At 33.8% G+C, this 22,999-nt stretch overlaps 2 protein-coding genes across 5 annotated transcripts in view; one reads left to right on the plus strand and one right to left on the minus strand.

Moving 5' to 3' along the window:
- The window catches only part of LOC142228023 (uncharacterized), a 177,348-nt gene that overhangs the window by 33,702 nt on the left and 120,647 nt on the right, over nucleotides 1-22,999 (plus strand). For all 4 annotated transcript variants that reach the window (XM_075298285.1, XM_075298286.1, XM_075298287.1 and 1 more), the window contains one exon: nucleotides 7,417-7,456. The gene's annotated coding sequence lies outside the window, so the exon portion shown is untranslated. The remainder of the gene's footprint in view (nucleotides 1-7,416; nucleotides 7,457-22,999) is intronic.
- Nucleotides 14,078-17,437, minus strand: LOC142230764 (uncharacterized). The gene has a single exon (XM_075301392.1). The coding sequence runs from the start codon at nucleotides 17,435-17,437 to the stop codon at nucleotides 14,078-14,080; it is 3,360 nt and encodes a 1,119-aa protein (XP_075157507.1).

The raw sequence follows: 22,999 nt of genomic DNA on the forward strand, positions 1-22,999 counted from the left end.
TATATTTCTATAGAAAATTTTGCCAAAATTTTATTTCTATTGAAAATTTTGTCAGAATTTTATTTCTATAGAAAATTTTGTCAAAATTTTATTGCTATAGAAAATTTTGTCAAAATTTTATTTCTATAGAAAATTTTCTCAAAATTTTATTTCTATAGAAAATTTTATTTCTATAGAAAAATTTGTCAGAATTTTATTTCTATAGAAAATATTGTCAAAATTTTATTTCTATAGAAAATTCTGTCAAAATTTTATTTCTATGGAAAATTTTGTCAGAATTTTATTTTTATAGAAAATTTTGTCAAAATTTTATTTCTATAGAAAATTTTTTCAAATTTTATTTCTATAGAAAATTTTGTCAAATTTTGTCACATTTTATTTCTATATAAAATTTTATCAAAAATTATATTTCTATAGAAAATTTTATCAAAAATTATATTTCTATAGAAAATTTTGTCAAAATTTTATTTCTATGGAAAATTTTGTCAGAATTTTATTTCTATAGAAAATTTTTCAAAAATTATATTTCTATAGAAAATTTTATCAAAATTTTATTTCTATAGAAAATTTTATCAAAATTTTATTTCTATAGAAAATTTTGTCAAAAATTATATTTCTACAGAAAATTTTGTCAAAATTTTATTTCTATAAAAAATGTTGTCAACATTTTATTTCTATAGAAAATTTTGTCAAAATTTTATTTCTATAGAAAATGTTGTCAAAATTTTATTTCTATAGAAAATTTTGTCAAAATTTTATTTCTTTAGAAAATTTTCTCAAAATTTTATTTCTATAGAAAATTTTGTCAGAATTTTATTTCTATAGAAAATTTTGTGAAAATTTTATTTCTATAGAAAATTTTGTCAAAATTTTATTTCTATAGAAAATTTTCTCAAAATTTTATTTGTTTAGAAAATTTTGTCAAAAATTATATTTCTACTGAAAATTTGATCAAAAATTATATTTCTATAGAAAATTTTATCAAAAATTATATTTCTATAGAAAATTTTATCAAAAATTATATTTCTATAGAAAATTTTGCCAAAATTTTATTTCTATGGAAAATTTTGTCAGAATTTTATTTCTATAGAAAATTTTGTCAGAATTTTATTTCTATAGAAAATTTTGTCAGAATTTTATTTCCATATAAAATTTTGTCAAAATTTTAGTTTTTTAGAAAATTTTGTCAAAATTTTATTTCTGTAGAAAATTTTGTCAAAATTTTATTTCTATAGAATATTTTGTCAACATTTTATGTCTATGGAAAATTTTGTCAGAATTTTATTTCTGTGGAAAATTTTGTCAGAATTTTATTTCTATGGAAAATTTTGTCAGAATTTTATTTCTATGGAAAATTTTGTCAGAATTTTATTTCTATAGAAAATTTTGTCAACATTTTATTTCTATAGAAAATTTTGTCAACATTTTATTTCTATAGAAAATTTTGTCAAAATTTTATTTCTATAGAAAAGTTTGTCAATTTTTTACTTCTATAGAAAATTTTGTTAAAATTTTATTTCTTCAGAATACTTTAAGAATTCTACAAATCTACCAAACACTAAGAAAAATCTATCATTTTTGGTAGAATTCTACCAACTGTGGCAACCGTGCTACTGGTTTCAACATGGAGGAGAGGGTAGTGTGAAGCAATGTGTAACTGCGATCAATAGCTCTTTTATGTCACATTTTCTCGATGGGCCATAAAATTTTAACACATACAGCATCATGTAATGGGTCTTCAGCTCTCTTCAATTATGCCTTAAGATATCCTCTCTATTCAATTATCTTTTCATAACCATGATTTCTTTTTCTTCCACTCGAATGGAGCTTATGTTACTCTTCTAAGTGAATAATAAGCAAGGGAGCCCAGTAATACCCACCCTAAAAGAAAACAAACCTCTAACAGAGAAAAACAGCTAATTTTCTCTGAGTATAACATTGCTTATACCCTCTAAAAGAAAACAAACCTCTAGCAGAGAAAAACAGCTAATTTTCTCTGAGTGTAACATTGCTTATACCCTCTCATGTTTTATGTTTTAATCCTAATGTATAGCCCACAACCAAGATTTGAGATACTCTGAACCTAGTGCTCTTTTTTCGTAACACTTTATGTTAGATCTTTATCTAGACGATGTACTTAATATTAATTAAAATCCCCATTGAGAGGCTAGTGGGTTGAAGGGAGAAGAGGCTTGCATAGCCTTTTATGTCACATTTTCTTGATGGACTACACCACCACAAAACATTACCACATAGACCATCATGTAATGGGTCTTCAGATAAGGCAATTCTGTTTCTCTCCCTACCATTACTCTTCATGTTCACTATTTTCTTAGGGGACCCCTCTTCGATGAGGCCAATGAATGGCTGGCATGCAACAAAAGACAACGGCAACAACAATACTAACACTCTTAGAAACAATAGTAATAAATGAAAGAATTTACGATGCCACAAAAATTCCTATAGAATTTGTAGAATTTTTTCCCCTGCATTCTTTTATTTGTGATGCCTTTTTGTGAGCAACAACGCACACACACACAACAGCATTCTTTGGGTTTTAGGTGATGTGCCTTTTTCGTGTCGAAAACAAAAACATACGAAATGCTTTTGTTTAAAGGCAAGTTCTCCATCCAACCTTCTATATTCGGAAGCATTCATAAGGTCCCCATTTGCAGGTTGCATAGTCATACATTTATTTACACCCCCTCCACAAACAGCTCCATCCCTCCCATTATCTGTTAATAAAGCATTGTAATTTTTAATTAATTTAATATACCCTACACCCAAGTACTTTGTGTGTGTATGATGTTTCATCACATCAATGGGAATGACCTTCCCTACCCTGAATCCATCAAAATAATAAACAAATACAATATTCAATTGTCGCTACTTCAAAATGATGGTATTGGTTAAATGTGCTCGCTATTGACAAGAGTAAAAAATTACAATGGAAATATATCTCAAGGGAGGGGAGTAGGGAAATTCGTTTCTGGTAAAATTTTGAAACAATATTCGTATAATTAAATTCGAATAAAATAAAATAAAACCCAATTGCTTATAATTCAATAAATAAAAAATAAATAAATAACAAAACCTAATAACCGATTTGGTTTTATGGGGAGAATATGCGAAAAACTCCCTACAAAGAGATGATCCCTGTTATATTTTTACCGTTACATTTTAATGTTTCTGTTATATTAGCAAAACACAACAACAGCAACTCATGTAATGGAGAAGAGAAACCCATTAGTAACAGAGAGAGAGATTGCCTACAATATATACGCCGTCATTAATTGGCGAGAATGGTGATCGGCGTTTAAATTTTGTCAAAATTTTATTTCCCAGCAAAAAATGGAGCACTATTTCAGCAGAATTGTAAGGGTGGGAGGCAGTACCAACTGCTTACAAAACAACCGAATCAGCGCTGATTTTTGTGGGCGATGTCCCGATTTAGAACAGCTTCTAAATAGCGCTGATATAATTGCTCATTTTAATAGAAATTTCGCTCAAAAGTGATATAAAATCTTGAGTATAGCATTGTTGGCGTGAAGGAAAACAGCACTACATTTCATGCATATATACTGCATGAATTGGTTACAATAATGTAAACGAATGATCATATACGAGTTTGATTACTCGTTTACGTTATTGCCATCGATTCAAGCAGTGTGGATGCGCTGCCTACTTTATTAAACTAAACTCTTACTGCTGAAGTATTTTTTGCTGGGTTCTATAAGAAATTTTATTAAAAATTTGTTTCTTTAGAAAATTTTATTAAAAATTGTATTTCTATAGAAATTTTTTGCAAAATTTTTTTCTATAGAATTTTTTCCAAAACTTTTATTTTTATAGAAAATTTTGTCAACATTTTATTTCTTTAGAAAATTTTCTCAAGATTTTATTTCTATAGAAAATTTTGTCACAATTTTATTCCTTTAGAAAATATTGTCAAAATTTTATATCTATAGAATATTTTGTCCAAATTTTATTTCTATAGAAAATTTTCTCAAAACTTTATTTCTATAGAAAATTTCTTAAAATTTTATTTCTATAGAAAATTTTGTCAAAATTCTTCTTCTATAGAAAATGATCGCAAAATTTTATTTCTGTAGAATATTTTGTCAAAATTTTTCAAAATTTTATTTCTAAAGAAAATTTTGTCAAAATTTTATTTCTATAGAAAATTTTGTCAAAATTTTATTTCTTTAGAAAATTCTGTCAAAAATTCTATTTCTGTAGAAAATTTTGTCAAAATTTTATTTCTATAGAAAATTTTGTCAAAATTCTTCTTCTATAGAAAATTTTCGCAAAATTTTATTTCTATAGAAATTTTCTTCAAAACTTTATTTCTACAGAAAATTTTGTCCAAATTTTATTTCTATAGAAAATTTTCTCAAAATTTTATTTTATAAAAAATTTTGTCAAAATTTTATTTCTATAGAAAATTTTGTCAAAATTTTATTTCTATAGAAAATTTTGTCAAAATTTTATTTCTATAGAAAATTTTGTCAAAATTTTATTTCTATAGAAAATTTTGTCAAAATTCTTCTTCTATAGAAAATGTTCGCAAAATTTTATTTCTGTAGAATATTTTGTCAAAATTTTATTTCTATAGAAAATTTTGTCAAAATTTTATTTCTATAGAAAATTTTGTCCAAATTTTATTTCTAAAAAAATTTTGTCAAAATTTTATTTCTATAAAAAATTTTGTCAAAATTTTATTCTATAGAAAATTTGTCAAAATTTTATTTCTAAAAGTAAAATCTTGCAAAATTTTTATTTCTATAGAAAATTTTGTTAAATTTTTATTTCTACAGAAATTTTTGTTAAAATTTTATTTCTATAGAAAATTTTGTAAAAAATTTATATCTATAGAATATTTTGTCAAAATTTCTCAATATTTTATTTCTATAGAAAATTTTCTCAAAATTTTATTTCTATAGAAAACTTCTTAAGATTTTATTTCTATCGAAAATTTTGTTAAATATCTTCTTCTTTAGAAAATTTTCGCAAAATTTTATTTCTATAGAAAATTTTGTCCTTAATTTTAATTCCTAAAGAAAATTTTTCCAAAATTGTATATCTATAGAAAATTTTCTCAAAATTTTATTCTATAGAAAATTTGTCAAAATTTTCTAAAAGTAAAATTTTGCCAAATTTTTATTTCTATAGAAAATTTTGTTAAAATTTTATTTCTATAGAATATTTTGTCAAAATTTCTCAAAATTTTATTTCTGTGGAAAATTTTGTCAAAATTTTATTTATATAGAAAATTTTGCCAAAATTTTATTTCTATAGAGAATTTGCTAAAATTTCTTTTTCTATAGAAATTTTTCTCAAAATTTTATTTCTATAGAAAATTTTCTCAAAACTTTAAAATTTAGAAAATTTATAGAAAATTTTGTCCAAATTTTATTTCAATAGAATATTTTCTGAAAATTTTATTTTATAGAAAATTTTGTCAAAATTTTATTTCTATAGAAAATTTTCTCGAAATTTTATTTCTTTAGAAAATTTTGTCAAAATGTTATTTCTATAGAAAATTTTCTCACAGCTTTATTTCTATAGAAAATTTTGTCCAAATTTTATTTCTATAGAATTTTTTTTAAAATTTTATTTCTATAGAAAATTTTGTCAAAATTCTTCTCCTATAGAAAATTTTGGCAAAATTTTATTTCTATAGAATATTTTGTCAAAATTTTAATTCCTAAAGAAAATTTTTCCAAAATTGTATATCTATAGAAAATTTTCTCCAAATTTTATTCTATAGAAAATTTGTCAAAAGTTTATTTCTAAAAATAAAATTTTGCCAAATTTGTTTTGTTTTGTTATTGTTGGTTTTGTTCTTTAAGCATTGTTGTTGTTTTTTATTGCAGCTATTTGCCAAATTTTTATTTCTATAGAAAATTTTGTCAAATTTTTATTTCTATAGAAAATTTTGCTAAAATTTTATTTCTATAGAAAATTTTGTAAAAATTTTATATCTATATTTTATTTTGTCAAAATTTTTAAAAATTTTGACAAAATTTTATTTCTATGGAAAATTTTGTCAAAATTTTATTTATATAGAAAATTTTGCCAAAATTTTATTTCTAAAGAAAATTTTGCCAAAATTTTATTTCTATAGAAAATTTTGTCAAAATTTTATTTCTATAGAAAATTTCTTAAAATTTTATTTCTATAGAAAATTTTGTCAAAATTCTTCTCCTATAGAAAATTTTCGCAAAATTTTATTTCTATAGAATATTTTGTTAAAATTTTTTCAAATTTTTCTATAGAAAATTTTGTCAAAATTTTAATTCCTAAAGAAAATTTTTCCAAAATTTTTTATCTATAGAAAATTTTCTCAAAATTTTATTCTATAGAAAATTTGTCAAAAGTTTATTTCTAAAAATAAAATTTTGCCAAATTTGTTTTGTTTTGTTATTGTTGGTTTTGTTCTTTAAGCATTGTTGTTGTTTTTTATTGCAGCTTAAAACCATACATTGACTAAACTACAAGTGTAGGTTAACCAACAGAGGAAAAGAATGTTTGTCAAATTTATTTGGGCAAAGCCCTATAGACTGCAAGATGGTTGGATGTACAGCTGTTTCGGAATTACCACATTCCTCATCAGCATCCTCTACTTGCAGCAAAACTATCAACCAATTATCAGAATAAATTCAGGCAGTTTATTAAACCCAACAAAAACCACACTTGAACCCTCCTCTATAGAAAATTTTGTAAAATTTTTATTTCTATAGAAAATTTTTTTAAAATTTTATTTCTATAAGAAATTTTTTAAAAATTTTATATCTATAGAATATTTTGTCAAAATTTTTCTTTTTCTATTTATTTATGTATTTCTATAGAAAATGTTCTCAAAATTTTATTTCTATAGAGAATTTTTTCAAAATTTTATTTTTATAGAAATTTTTCTCAAAATTTTATTTCTATAGAAAATTTTGTCAAAATTTTATTTATATAAAAAATTTTGTCAAAATTTTATTGCTATAGAAAATTTTGTCGAAATTTTATTTCTTTAGAAAATTTTGTCAAAATTTTATTTCTATAGAAAATTTTGTCACCATTTTAAAATAAATGCCTATCCAAGCAAAAACGACAATTATGTTAAATTTATGCCAAATCATCGTTAAATAGCGTTACAAACAATCATAATTTTTATATAAAAAAAATGTTTATCTGAAACAAAAACAAGACATATCTAAAACGGAAATACTTAATGGTTAAACAGATTATCAAATCATGCTGACGTTATAAATTCCTTATGAAAATGAATCTTTTTTCTCATGCGACCTTTTATATAAATTGTCTGTAGATTATATCATTAATTTTGTAGTATATCATGAAAATCTTTCTTTATTTTCTCACCATCAAAATAATTTATATGGTTTTCTTTTTGTCTTCTTTTTTTAGGATTAAGAAATAAAAACTGGATAGTGCCCTAAAATACTGGGTAAGTTAATTTTTCTCTCCTCCCCTAGTTTAGAAAAAAGGTGTTCATTTAAAAATCACCCTAGATTTTAGTTACAAAACTCCCCCCTTTATTTTTAGTAAATTTTGAAGTGATAAATATTTCTTTTTTTGCGTTTTTATCAACTACAAATGAGCGTAAATTTTGCGATGCTGTACTCTTATGAAAATATATTGTATGGATGGTTTATTAGTGAAACTTATCACTTTGATTAGATTCCATTAAAAATGTGAAAGGCTTATCTAATCGTCACTTGGTTACCTATATGGCGTAGGTGGTCTTTATCTCTATACGGGAGTAAGAAACAAAAACATGCAGTAATTTTTTTATGAACACCATTTCCAAGGTTTTCTTTTGTTTAGAGATATAAAAAAAAATTTCCAAGCAAAAATAAATAGACAAGGTGGCGAGGATATTGGCATTTATTAAAACTTTTATAATTCTGAATGTCTTGTTTCAGAAGTCTAATGCCAGACCTCTTTGTCTAATCGGCTTGTACTCCGTTCCAGTGGTCGGCAAACTCCTCCAACTGCCTTTGCCAGCTTTTATATCGATGGTATAATCCAAACCCGCTGTCCTCTCCCTTAGTACTCTAGTGGATAACATTGAACCCCAATATATCTTGTGGTATTACCATTTGTAATAGGTGCCAATTGTTACGGAAGAGATACGTAATAGGTATTTAAAGATCAAAAATCTCAGCTCTTTGTCTAATCGGCATGTACATCGTTCAAGTGGTTGGCAAACTTCTCTGAACCCCTTTGCCAGATTTTGTAACATTAGTCCAACTTTAATCCAAACATACTGACCCCATTACTTATACATCTTATGAGTAATTTTTAATCTGTATGTATCTTGTGGTATTACCATTAGAATAGGTGCCAATGATTACGAGAGAGATCCGTAATAGGTATTTGAGAGTCAATAATCTCGACGCAGATCCATGCCAGAGCTCTATGTCTAATCGGCATGTACTTCGTTCCAATGGTCAACTAACTTTTCCAAAACTCTTTGCCAGATTTAGGCACCCTTTAGGTCCACCCTTGCCCGACCATGTAAACATCCCAAGAATAATGTATAATCTCTGTGTAACGTGTGGTATTACCATTTGTAATAGGTCCCAACGGTTACGAAATAAATCCGTAATAGATATTTTAAAGGTCAAAAACCTCGGCAGAAATCCATGCCAGAGCTCTTTGTCTAATTGGCATGTACTCCGGTCCAATGATCGGCATACTTCTACAAACGCACTTCAGCTTCCACTCCTGAACGGAGAAATTTTGGATGAATATCCAAAAATACCGTCTGAGGTCATTTGATTGGCAACAACATCGATAAGAGGATAAAGGCAAAGACATGGAAGCGGTTCATGAGTGAATACCGGCCAATTTATACAATGTTTTCCTCGGTGGAATACCATCGATCTTAAACGAAGATGAAAAAAGGTTGGTTAGAGTTACAAGATCGGTGCCATCTCAGCTCCGGTCTGACATCTATAGGTCAATATCTATTTGTCGCTCATAACCTCAGCAAATCAGGATAGATCTTCAATATACCATCACTCACCTCGCATTTCGAAGCATCTATCTGCATTCCCCAAACGATCCACTTGACTTTACACTTGAATCCCCATGGGCACTAGGCTTCCTTGAACTTCATGTGGAACTATCTCTCACTCCTGAACCCAGCACTTTTGAAAGTATATTGGAAATTCAGCCACTCATCTCACGTCACGAGTCATCTCTCCCTTCTTACATTCTGCCAATTCAAAAGCATCGCTATGGATTCAGGTCTGAGGTCTCTTCGGGACAGCTCCCTTCTTTGATTTTGATGAGGGCAAGACCGTTTGGTATCTGGCATGGGCCTGGGACCAGCAATTCAGGATGAATATCCAAATTGCGCTCTCATAAATTCTGCAAATTTTACAGATCCGGTCTTATGCCAACCATTCTGATATGTGGTCTCCTCTCACTCCTGTACCGAGCAAATCGGGATAAATATCCAAAGTCACTCCTCTCACATCACGTGGTATCTCCCTTAAATTCACCCACTTGAATCGATCCGCTATGCATTCAGGTGTGAGGTATGTTCGAGGCAGCTCGCTTCTTTGATATTGGTATGGACAAGACAAGACAAGCGGTCTTAAATGTGGTCTCTTCTCAAACCGGAATGCAGCAATTCAAAATGGGATCACTCGTACCACACCAGGAGGCACCTTTCTCCTTCTCAAATTCGGCCAATTAAAAATATACGCTATGGTTTCAGGTGTGAGGACTGTTCGAGACATCTCGGATCCTTGATCTTGATGTTGCTACGCCAGCCACTGTCTGGTATGAGGACTCTCGCTCTCCTGAACTAGCAATTCACGATGAATATCCAAAGTGCGGTCACTCGTCTCACATCGCGAGCCATCTCTCTCCTTCTTAAATTCTGTCAACAGATTCGCTAAGGATTCTGGGGTCAGGTCTGTTTGAAGCAGCTCGATAAATTGATCTTGATGTGGACAAGACCGGTGCTATGCCAGTTACAGTCTGGTATGTGGTCTCTTCTCACTCCTGAACCGAGCAAATCGGCTTACTTTAGCAAACCTCCAAAATGAGGTCACTCCTCTCACATCACGAGGTATCTCTCCCTTAAATTCACCCACTTGAATCGATCCGCTATGCATTCAGGTGTGAGGTCTGTTCGAGGCAGCTCGATTCTTTGATATTGGTATGGACGAGACAAGACAAGCGGTCTTAAATGTGGTCCCTTCTCAAACCGGAATGCAGCAATTCAAAATGGGATCACTCGTACCACATCAGGAGGCACCTTTCTCCTTCTCAAATTCGGCAAATTAAAAATATGTGCTATGGTTTCAGGTGTGAGGACCGTTCGAGACATCTCGGATCCTTGATCTTGATGTTGCTACGCCAGCCACTGTTTGGTATGAGGTCTCTCGCACTCCTGAACTTGCAATTCAGGATGAATATCCAAAGTGCGGTCACTCGTCTCGTTTCGCGAGGCATCTCTCTCCTTCTTAAATTCTGCCAACATATTCGCTAAGGTTTCTGGTGTCAGGTCTGTTTGAAGCAGCTCTATAAATTGATCTTGATATGGACAAGACCGGTGCTATGGCAGTCTGGTATGTGGACTCTTCTCACTCCTGAACCGAGCAAATCAGCTAACTTTTGCAAACCTCCAAAATGAGGTCACTCCTCTCCCATCACGAGGTATCTCTCCCTTAAATTCACCCACTTGAATCGATCCGCTATGCATTCAGGTGTGAGGTGTGTTCGAGGCAGCTCGCTTCCTTGATATTGACCTTTGCGGTCTTAAATGTGGTCTCTTCTCAAACCGGAATGCAGCAATTCAGGATGAATATCCAAAATGGGATCACTCGTACCACACCAGGAGGCACCTCTCGCCTTCTCAAATTCTGCCAATTAAAAATATACGCTATGGTTTCAGGTGTGAGGTTTGTTTGAGGCAGCTTGCTTCCTTGATCTTCATGTGGGCAAGACCATTGTTATGCCAACTCTGGTGTATGGTTAGGTTAGGTGGCAGCCCAATGTATCAGGCTCACTTAGGCTATTCAGTCCATTGTGATACCACAGTGGTGAACTTATCACTGAGTGCTGCCCAATTCCATGTTAAGCTCTATGACAAGGGACCTCCTTTTTATAGCCGAGTCCGAACGGCGTTCCTCATTTCAGTGAAATCACTTAGAGAAGCTTTAAAACACTCAGAAATGTCACCAACATTACTGAGGTGGGATAATCCACCGCTCAATAACTTTTTTGGTGTTCGGTCGAAGTAGGAATCGAACCCACGACCTTGTGTATGCAAGGCGGGCATGTTAACCATTGCACCACGGTGGTATATGGATTCTATTCTTACTCTCTTCGCAACTACCAGTTAGCAAACCCTGATGGCTAGTTAGAGAGACCAGATCTGATATTTCTTGATACCTAACTTCAGAACCCAAGTTCTTATCTATATTGTTCACCTTTCCGAAAAATAGTGGCTTTCCCAAATATGTTAAAAAAAACGCCGAACGATAAAAATTTCAAAACTGCTTCAAAATTAGTGTTGTTTATCATAACGAAAATAGGGAACTACAACAGCCCAGCAAAAACTCTCATTACCCGGTAATCTTGTAGGTAAGCTTATTTAAAAATTAATAACCACTTATTAATTGGCATCGCTTCGGATTACATTTACATACGCATGTCCTAGAAGGAAAGTACTTCTCCCCTGGCATACTTTCGGCCATAAAATAAGTAGTGCATTTAAAGCATATAATCACCTAATATGTAATTACATATTCGAAGATACACCAAAGCTTGCAAAATAGCTACTTATTGTCTCAGGCAACCAAATCTCGAAAATATTGATTTCTATCGCCGATTACAATGGATCAAAATATGGCGAGTGATGCTGTAATAGGAGAACTACTTGAATAGAAACGAATATTGTATAAATAAACAAAAAATCGAATAAATAATCTAAATAAGATGCAATTTAATTTCACACTTAAAATAGAAATAAATGTAGGTTGTTTAAGGAGTTGGATTCGTGAATTTCGTTATAATATATCCAATAGCCAATTGACATAAGGTTCAAAATCTACTAAAAGTGGATTTTAAGTCTCTTTTTTATAAGGCAAATGACATTTGAAATTTAGTTTAAGCGCATTTTGGAAGTGTAATGTGAATGAGGTATAAGAAAGCATTTATTTAAAACATAATATGTTAATGTCATTAAACACAATTATTATGAAATATTTCTGATAATAATTTCTTAACGGAAAAATTTTCAAAATTAGCGTTACATTACATACTCTTTTTGATTTTTTATGTAAGTGCTCGATTATGTAAATAATTATACCTAATGGTACCATCATTTATTCTATTTTATGAAATCGTTGACTACAACTGCATAAAATTTGAGAATAAAAATTCGAAAATTACCGAGAAGTATTTATTTTTGTCATTACAAGTTAGTCATTATAACTCGCCGCAATGTAATGCAAAGTGTAATGACAGCTTTACTCCTGGTAATGTCAATTGTAATGAGATGTGGTTACCTAGTTTTTGCTGGGAGCTGTCTCAAGTTGTGAGCGCATTCATTAGTGATCAGGGAAAGTATTACCTTATGGGTTGTGGTTACCTTATGGTAGTTAGGTCTTATTCAGTTTATTACCTTATGCAGTGCAGTGGTCAGCAATGAACTTATGTTCGTTTCGTTGGGATAAATAATAACGCTCACCTATTTCTTTGTGCATTCGTAACTTACATTTTATTGAGGTATTCTTAGAGTAAGAGTTGTTGAGGGATCGATGGTTCGATGGAAAAAGAGACCATGTCATGCTCATTGACTTGACAGTTCAACTCGCAAGTCGAGCGAGTAACATGAAATGACCTCAAGTTGCCATCTATCTTACAACTATCAAGTAAATGCATACAGTATAAAAGTGACCGTTAAATTCAAATTAATAAGAAATTCATGAGAAGGGGACAACTACATTAAACATTCTGGGGCCCCTTGGCCCATAGGCCAAATTAAACTCGTATCATTCCATTATATGTAAAACTCAATTTAAAAGTGCTAATAAAGTCTAAGTCTATGAACGGTATCTACTGTGTGAATTTATATGGATGTTACTTCCAACTAGTTAATTTTCCTTTTTCACAAGTACTCTTTGGAATCTATAACAAATTCATATAAATGGTTTTATGTCAAAGTATTTTCTTGTTGTATCCATAATTCAAATTACTTGTGTGTATGTTAATATATATATACGTATATATGTATGCTTAAATTTTCGTATTGACATTTCGTAGTATATATTCGATTTTCCATTTTTTTCATTTCAATTTGAAATTCATTAATTCAAGAGGTACGTTTCATATTAATAGTACAAAATAAAATTAAAAGTCTTACAATGATTCTTGTAGGCGTTTTAAGGCGATCAACGCTTCTTCGATATGCTGTTTCGCATTTCCTGATGGTGTTGTTATATCGTGAGTAGGTGGACGAGGTTTAGACCGTTCATGCTGCCTGTGGTGGGTGTCCTTCCTCGTTCGCTGGTTGCGTAAGTGATGGTTGCCCCTATGCGAATCTCTTCCACCTCTATAAGGATATTCAAGATTATTTCGATGTAGTCTCCGATGATTGGCGTTGCCCGTACTATCTAAACCATCTGAAGACCTCGTGCGCCGGACATCCTTACCCCTAATGCGCTCTAAAACCGGGAGATGTAGCATTGTATGGTGTTCGCCACCACATCTCTTACAGAGGTCAAGGGATGGACACCGTTGTGATGTATGGGAAAGTGCCAAACAGTTTAGGCAATACCCATGTAATCGCACTGCTCGACGACGGCTTGCTACATCCATTCTAGAAAATCGACTACAATGTCGTAGTCCGTGAAAGTTTTTACAAACCAAACATCGATAAATATTTTTAGTTCCTGAAATCCTGTGGGAAGAAATTAAACAGAGATTATTAAACTTGTATGAGTAAAAAGTGTGAGTTAGTGGCAATGAGTATGAATGATGGGGATGTGAATAGTGGTGTGAGTTAGTAAATGTGTCAATTATAAGAGAATTAAGAGATATTTTATGTGTTGTTGGGTAGGATACAAATATTAGATATTGCTCTGGTTATAACTCCTAATTGGGTCTGTATATCCGCCACGCGTACGAAACCATCCTGCCCCGGATAAATGCTCTTAATTCTTCCGAGCCTCCACTCGCATGGAGGAAGCAAATCATCTTTGATGACTACCAATTGTCCAGTTTGTAAGTTATCTTTTTTCCGTTGCCATTTTGTTCGTTTTTGTAATTCGTTGAGGTATTCAGCTTTCCAGCGGCGCGCAAATTCGTGCTGCAATATTTTCAATTTTCCCCATCTATCTGCCAATGACATATCAGAGTCGTAAACTTCAGGCAAAGCAATGAGAGGAGACCCCCTTAGGAAGTGTCCCGGAGTCAGAGCGAGTATTTCCATGGAATCATCTGTGATCGGGGTCAACGGCCGAGAGTTTAGGATTGCTTCAATTCTAGTTAGCAGTGTTGAAAATTCTTCATATGTGTATTTATGGCATTGTGCTACTTTCCTGAAATGAATTTTAAAAGATTTAACGGCGGCCTCCCATAGACCACCCATATGAGGAGCGTGTGGGGGAATGAATGACCATTGCAATCCATGGGATGCATATTTTTGAGCAATATCGTTGGAAACAGAATTGAGAAATTGTGCATACTCATGTTTGATGGCTCGTTCAGCCCCCACAAAGTTTGTCCCATTGTCCGACATGATCCTATGGGGTAATCCTCTACGTCCAACGAATCTTGTGAATGCTGCTCTGAACGATCCAGATGAGAGATCGGAGCACAATTCCAAATGAATTGCTCTGGTGCTAAAGCACACAAATACACAAACGTATGACTTGAGGTAAGGAGCATTTCGCAAAGGTGGAGACTTGACCGAAAATGGACCTGCAAAATCCAACCCTGTATTGGAGAAGGGGGGAGAGTATGAACATCTCTCCATGGGAAGTGGTGCCATAAGTTGTGTTTGAACTCTTTTTTTGTAAAGAACACAAATTTTACAGCTCCTAATGCATTTTTTAATTGCGGACCTTAGACGGGAAACGTAATATTCTTCTCGGATAATTCGAAGCATCAAATTGTTTTCGGCATGCATACATTGATTATGTGTGAAATCTATAAACATTGTACAGAACCTTGACTTGACCGGCAAGATTATGGGATGGGACGCATTGTACGAAGAATTAGAGTTAATAATACGACCATTCACTCTTAATACATTAGCACTGTCAATAAAAGGATTTAATGTAAATAATGGACTTTTCTTTGAGATTGGCTTGGATAGAGACAGACAAGCATATTCATCGCCGTAGTATCTTTGCTGTGTTAGAGAGATCAAAAGATATTTGACTGCTCGGAATTCGGCATGTGTAATGAAGCCGCTGGTTGGTAATTGGGACCGTTTCGAAACTTTATTATAAAATCGAAACATATAAGCGATCACGCGGATAGCTCGACCCCAGTTTGAGAATCTTTCAAGAATATCTGGTTCACTCTCATAAGCGAAAAATGTTTCGAATTTTCTTTTCTCCGGAGGATCATTACAGGATAAGGGTATATACGGCCATTCTTCCTGTGGTTTGTCCAGCCATGATGGGCCATGCCACCACAGTGAGTTGTCGGCTAGGTCCATAGGGGTACATCCCCTTGAGCCTAAATCCGCGGGGTTGTCCATGCTCCTTACATGTCTCCATTTGCTATTACCCACATCTCGTATGATTTGAGCCGTCCTGTTTGCGATATATGTCTTCCAAACCGAAGGGGGTTTTTCCAACCAACTCAAAACTATGGATGAATCACACCATAATGTTATATCAGAGTTTGGAACGGGGATGGTTATTAAAAGTGTTTTCACTAGCTTAGCTAAGAGTACAGCTCCGCACAACTCCAGACGTGGGAGACTTATCGGTTCAATAGGTGCCACCCTTGTTTTCGATACTAAAATGCTTGTGTGAACGCTGTCAGGATTTTGGATTCTAATGTACACAACCGCACAGTACGCCTTTTGTGAGGCGTCACAAAACCCATGTAGTTGTGTTTGACATTGCGGCGAAAAATGGATCCAACGGGGAATTTCGATTAGAGATATAGATGATAGTTCAGTTACAAAACGATTCCATTTTTGGGTTGTGTGAGGCTTTACATCTTCGTCCCAGTCTGTGCCATCTAACCATATTTGCTGAAGCAGCAATTTTGCTTGAACAATAATGGGTGATATCCACCCAGCAGGATCAAATAATTTAGAAGCTAATGAAAGCAATTTCCGTTTGGTTATTGTTGTGGTTGGAGATATGGGATTTATTTTGTATGAAAAACAATCTGAAAGGGCATTCCATTCTATACCCAAAGTTTTTGTGGTGCTTTCTTCTTGCAACTTCAGAAAATCGGAATGCAATAATTTTTCTTTATCGACGGATGAGAGGATTTCGGGGCAGTTGGACGTAATTTTCCTTAGTTTAAACCCTGCAGACATGAGAAGCTCCATGAGTTGATGCAAATTATCAGTGGTTGTGTCAATATCGTGTGCACCAGACAAAATATCGTCCACATATATTTCTTTAAGGAGAATTTGCGACGCTTGTGGGAACTTTTCTTTGCCGTCGCGGGCCAACTGTATCAGTGTGCGTATGGCCAAATACGGGGCACAATTCACGCCGAATGTGACCGTCTTTAATGCAAAATCTTGAATTGGGCCATGGGGATTGGGTCGAAAAAGTATTCTTTGGAAATTAATGTCGTCTGGGTGCACCAATATTTGGCGGTACATCTTTTCGATGTCGCCGGAAAAAACAAACCTATATAATCGCCAATTTAATATAACAGACATAAGATCACATTGAAGCCTGGGTCCAATGTGCAAAATGTCGTTGAGGGAGTTTCCCGAATTGGAGCGCTTCGAAGCATTGAACACCACTCTGGTTTTTGTGCTAGTGCTGTCGGGTTTATATACCGCGTGGTGCGGTAGGTAGAAGGATCTAAATGAATTGTTTACAATAACTTCCTTGGATGATGTTGGTTCTGCATGACCAAGCGTTAAGTACTCATTTAGAATTTTAGAGTACTCCTCATGCATTTCTGGCTGTCTTCTAAAAACTGATTCTTGACGTGTGTATTGGGCAAGAGCAGAGGGTCTGGATGAACCGATTGGGATATTGACTGAAAAGTTAGATTTAAAAGGCAGTCGAACTATATAGCGTCCTTCTGAGTTACGAACGGTTGTAGTGTCATATAGGGACTCACAAAATTCGTCGTCAGCGGACACTGGTGGTGGAACTGAAATTTCTTCCTGTTCCCAAAACATACGTAATTGATTTCCGATGGGGTCCTCACTACTCTCGTTTACTTCGAGCGAGAATGACGATATCATTTCTGTTGGTACAGGCCCACTTATAACCCATCCGAAGATTGTGGACTGAGCTATGAGTGATCCCCCAATTTTCTTTACTCCTTCCAGCAGTAGTTCTGGTAAAGCATTACTCCCGATCCATAGGTCGCTGGTTCATATCCGGCTCGAAGGACCATGTTGTTTATCATAACGAAAATAGGGAACTACAACAGCTGTCTCAAGTTGTGAGCGCATTCATTAGTGATCAGGGAAAGTATTACCTTATGGGTTGTGGTTACCTTATGGTAGTTAGGTCTTATTCAGTTTATTACCTTATGCAGTGCAGTGGTCAGCAATGAACTTATGTTCGTTTCGTTGGGATAAATAATAACGCTCACCTATTTCTTTGTGCATTCGTAACTTACATTTTATTGAGGTATTCTTAGAGTAAGAGTTGTTGAGGGCTCGATGGTTCGATGGAAAAAGAGACCATGTCATGCTCATTGACTTGACAGTTCAACTCGCAAGTCGAGCGAGTAACATGAAATGACCTCAAGTTGCCATCTATCTTACAACTATCAAGTAAATGCATACAGTATAAAAGTGACCGTTAAATTCAAATTAATAAGAAATTCATGAGAAGGGGACAACTACATTAAACAATTAGACTAAAATGTTGTTCAGACCTCTTTATCGATATCATCTAAAATCATGACTAAATATTTTGATAATATTTGAAAATAGGTATACATGACATGTCTACCCTACATCTGATTTTTCCACTTGTGATGTAGTTCCTAGAAATCACATTACTCACATTAATTGATTGGTTTTTTTAGTTTTATCAAAATTCTAATTCTGCTAATTGAAATATTTTGAAGTACTGTCGAGATTTGATGTTATCGCTAAGGCAATTGAAAACACCATGATTTCATAAAAAGTGGGGGAATAAAAATAGAAATTACAAAAAACAAATAAAGATAAAATAGTTATTAACCACCTATGTTTACTTAACTAGCGCTTTAATTTTTTGTATTCCAGAAAATCTAGAAATTTAATACAAATTTAAGTTTGTATTCAAATTTTTTGTGGGCAGTTGTCAATTCCGCAATTTTTCCAATTTTTATTTGTTCAAACTTTCATCAAAAGCCAACACCATTAGTTTTCGGCTCAAGCTATATTCAAAAGTATCTCAGATTGCTAAAAAAAATACAATTCCATCAAAACCAAAACCAACGACTCCAATGGTAATTGTGTTTCTGTGTAAAATTCATTGGAAAAAATGCAACCCACAAAAATCTACACATTAACAATTATTGTTAATATTTAACAAAAACATATTTTTCATGTGAATACTTTATCATTATCAAGCGAACTTGACGGGGGTGATGTGTGTGAGTGGCTATAGAGAAAAATGAAACACATACAAATAAAAATTGTTTGTTGGCTATTAAAACAGTTTGAAAAAATCATATCAGGTGAATATTAAAACAGACATCTCTGTGAGGTATTCATGTGGAAAATTTGAACAAATAATTAATAAATTTTTTGGGGGGAAATCAGCAAATAAATATGTGAACTTTGATGCCGTTGTACCACTATGTAAATGCCATACATTTTACATTTTTGTGCCACCTTTTTGTCACGTTGGGCCACATTTTAATAAATTCTTTTATAATGTATTCTATTTTGTATATTTTGATCTTAAACCCGATCACATCAGTTATATTAGATCGGATAGAGTTCTTTTTTGTGGCCCAAAACACATACTTGTACCAAACATGAAGTCGATGGGACTAAAACTGCTACTTAGACTTTGATCACAAAAAAGTGTTCACAGACAGACGGACGGACAGACGTCCATCGACTAGATCGACTCAAGGGCCGACCTATCTCGTCTCCTACTGGGTGTTGCAAACATAGGTACTAACTTATAACACCCTGTCCCATAGTGTGGCGCAGGGTATTTTTATTGCGATTGACCCTTTTTGTGTCACTTTTTAAAAATTCTCAACGGTGGTAAATTTAGCCACGAAGCTATCGCTGGGGTAAACTATAGCCTCTGGAGTCACTTTGCGGAAATTCTAGTTGCGAAGGCCTCAGCGAAGACACTATAGGGCTTAAGATTTCCGTAGGGCGATTGACACTTTTTGTGCCACTTTTTATATTGCTGGGGGAACAGGTCCGAGGGTCCATGTAAGGCCGAATTTCCAAAGGTCCTTGTGGACCAACGATAGGCCCAAAGCTCTCACTGAGAGAACTATAGAGCCGAAGGTCTCATTGGCGGGGCTAGGGGTGCTAAGGTCTCTGTAGTTCAACAATAGGCGATTTACACTTTTTTTGGAAATCTATAGCCCCTAGAGTAACTTTGCGGAAATTTTAGTGGCGAAGGCTCAGCGAAGGAAATATAGGTCTTAAGGTCTCTGTGGGGCGATTCACACTTTTTGTGGCAATTTTTAGAAATTCTTAACGATAACTTAAGACCTGAAGCTATCACTGGGGGAACTAAGCGCCAAAAGTCACATTAAGGGAAGTCTAGTTCCGAAGGTCTCAGTGAAGGAACTATAGGTGCGAAAGTCTCTGTAAGACAACTATAGGCCGAAACTCTCAGTGAGATAACTATAGAGCCGAAGGTCTCAGTAGGGGGACAAGAAGACCTAAGGTCTCTGTATGGCAACTACAGGCGATTGACACGTTTTGTGCCACTTTTTTGGAAATTCCCAACGGTAACTGTAGGGCCGAAGCTATCACAGGGGGAAATATAGCCCAGAAAGGGATTGTAGTTCCAAAGGCCGAAGTGAAGGTCCGACAGTCTCTACAGGGTTTCTATATGCTAGAAGATCTCAGTGAGAAAATTATCGACCCGAAGGTCTCAAGGCGGGAACCATAGGGCCAAAGGCCTCAGTGGTAGAACTATGGGTCCGAAGGTCTCTGTAGGTAAACTATTAGCCCGAAGCTCTTAGGGAGAAAACTATAGAACCGAGGTGTCGGAGAGAACTATAGGTCCGAAGGTCATAGTGAAGAAGGTCTCTCTCGAAGAACAAATTCTTAAAATGATTGTGCAATGTTTTATTGCGATAGTCTCAGCAAATGAAGTATAGGTCCTAAGGGCTCTGCAAGTCTCTCTTTTGGAAATCTCAACGTTAACTGTAGGTCCGAAGTTATCACTAGGGGAACTATGACCCGAAAATCACACTGGGAGAATTCTAGCTCCGAAGGTCTCTGTGAAGGCCTTAGGGCCTCTGTACGACAACTATAGGGCCGAAGCTCTCAGTGAGAGAACTGTGGACCCGAAGGTTTCAGCGTGGGAACTATAGGGCCGGATGTCTTCATGGGAGAACTATAGCTCCGAAGGCCTTTGTAGGGCAACTATAGACCTGTAGATCTCTGTGGGGAACTATAATGTCGAAGGTGTCAATGGGAGAAATATAGGTCCGAAGGTTTCAGTGAAGGAACTGTTTATCAGGAGGTCTCTCCTGGAACAAATTGTTAAAAGCGAAAATAATTTGAATACCAATCTGCGCAGCTCCGATGCACTCTAAACTGCAAGCAGAATGAAAAGTATGGGGAAATTCTAGTTTCGAAGGCCACAGCGAAGGAACTATAGGTGCTGAGATCTACGTAGGGCGATTGACACTTTTTGTGCCTCTTTTTAGGAATACTAAACGGTAACATTAGGCCCGAAGCTATTGCTGGGGAAGCTCTCAGTGAGAAAACTGTAGATCCGAAGCTCTCAGTGAGAGAGTTATAAACACGAAGGTCTCAGGGCGGGAACTATAGGGCCGAATATAGCAGTGAGAGAACTATAGGCCCGAATGTCTCAGTAGGTCCCGAAGACTTCAGTGAAATAACAATAGAACGAATATCTCAGCATCGGAACTATAGGTTCAAAGGTCTCCGTAACAAGCGCAATCTCGAGATCCTTTAAAAGTAGATATCGGCACCATTTAAGGAATATTCCGGGAATTTCTATGTCTTTACGTGATTGTGAATACAACATACACCAAAGACCAGGTAACAGTTGAAGCAAGGGTATGTGTATGGTATAATAGGTCCTACACACAAAAAAAATTCTGATTCAATCATGGAATTAATTGATCCAATTAAAATTTGAATTGAAATGTCTTCAATCACAGAAATGATAGTATCAATTAAAAAATTAATTGACAGTCAATTAAATAATAAATTGATCCAATTAAAAAATTAATTGATACTACTAATTTGTGTGATTGATTTTTATTTCAATTAAAAAAATTTTTGAATCAATTAAATTATTAATTGAATATTTTTTAAAACTCAATTAAGATTTTAATTGGAAAAATTTTCATGAATTTTTTTCTGTATATGAAGGCCCACTTAGTCCTATCGGTGGAATAGGTGATGATGGTAAAGGCAAAAAGGTAAAACGATCGAAGGGTTAAATTCCACAAATTTTTGGGGCGATTCGATCCCAAATTGATGAATAGCCGGCCTCACCTGTCAATGAAAAAAGTGGGTTTTCACCATTTTCATAAGGCGACATTTTCTTTCCACCTCACATACAGAAATGGAATATATTTTGCCCCAACAATTTTGTTTTCTCACCAAAAATAAAACGATTGTCGGCTAGCAAAAACTGGTCGGCGGCGGCGCGACTCTGCTCCTGATGTGGTCCTGATTATTATGCTAATAAACGTAAAAAAATCCTTCGCTCGGCATAAATATCAGTTGAATGAAGTTTTCACCATCGCCAGGCCTATTTTGCAAGCTTCGAAGAAAAGTATTTTTCAAATGGCTTAAAGAAAGCTAGAGCATCTCTGAGTCAAGTCAATGGAGTTCCCCACCTTTTCATTTTTTGTTTGTTTTAGCCAATTAAACACTTTTCGGGTCACCCTCATACATGGTATATAAACTAAAGACCATCCGTACTTAATTTTTTTTGTTTTCATTTATTTAGGGGAATTTAAACGACAAACAATGGTCGGTCGTTTGGAGTGCATTTTGTTTAATGACGAATTATTATTTACTTGTTAATTGTTTATGTCAATAAAGGGGTTGTATTTTTCTTGTTCAACTATGGCTTTGTTTAAATAAATTTTAAAATTTTTATGATCACATTAATCATAAATTGCCACAATGGACTGAATAGTCTAAGTGTGCCTGAAAATAAATCGGTCTGCCACTTCAATCATAAATTGTCGGAGTACTGCAGTTTCCAAGTTAATAACAAAAATATAGAACGGAAATGGAATGCAACAAAGACCACAATGTTACCTTAATTTCAGAATAAGCTAAAGATAGGGTTTATGTCTAAAAAGAATCCTCACAATAGAATCGAGATGATTATTTTTCCTTCTTAGCAGATAAACGTTACCATTGAGAATTTTTCTATAAACAGTGGCATAAAAAGTGTCACCCGTAAGAAAAGGTGGCACATTAATTTTTAGAAAGTTGCAAACTTTTTCAAAAATGGCACTAAAGTCCTCCACTGTAGTAGTTCATCACGGCCTTTCAACAGTGTTGATAAAGTTGGCACTTTTGTGCCTTTTTTTTGATACATTTCAACTGCCAAAAGCACCGTGGCACGAACCAATTAGTATTTTTTCATCACAATTACTCTATATA

The sequence above is a fragment of the Haematobia irritans genome, chromosome 3 (assembly GCF_050003625.1).
Source record: "Haematobia irritans isolate KBUSLIRL chromosome 3, ASM5000362v1, whole genome shotgun sequence".
Lineage (NCBI taxonomy): Eukaryota > Metazoa > Arthropoda > Insecta > Diptera > Muscidae > Haematobia > Haematobia irritans.

Coding starts and splice junctions, on each gene's coding strand:
- LOC142230764 (XM_075301392.1), bottom strand. CDS start 17,437: ATGATATCGTCATTCTCGCTCGAAGTAAACGAGAGTAGTGAGGACCCC.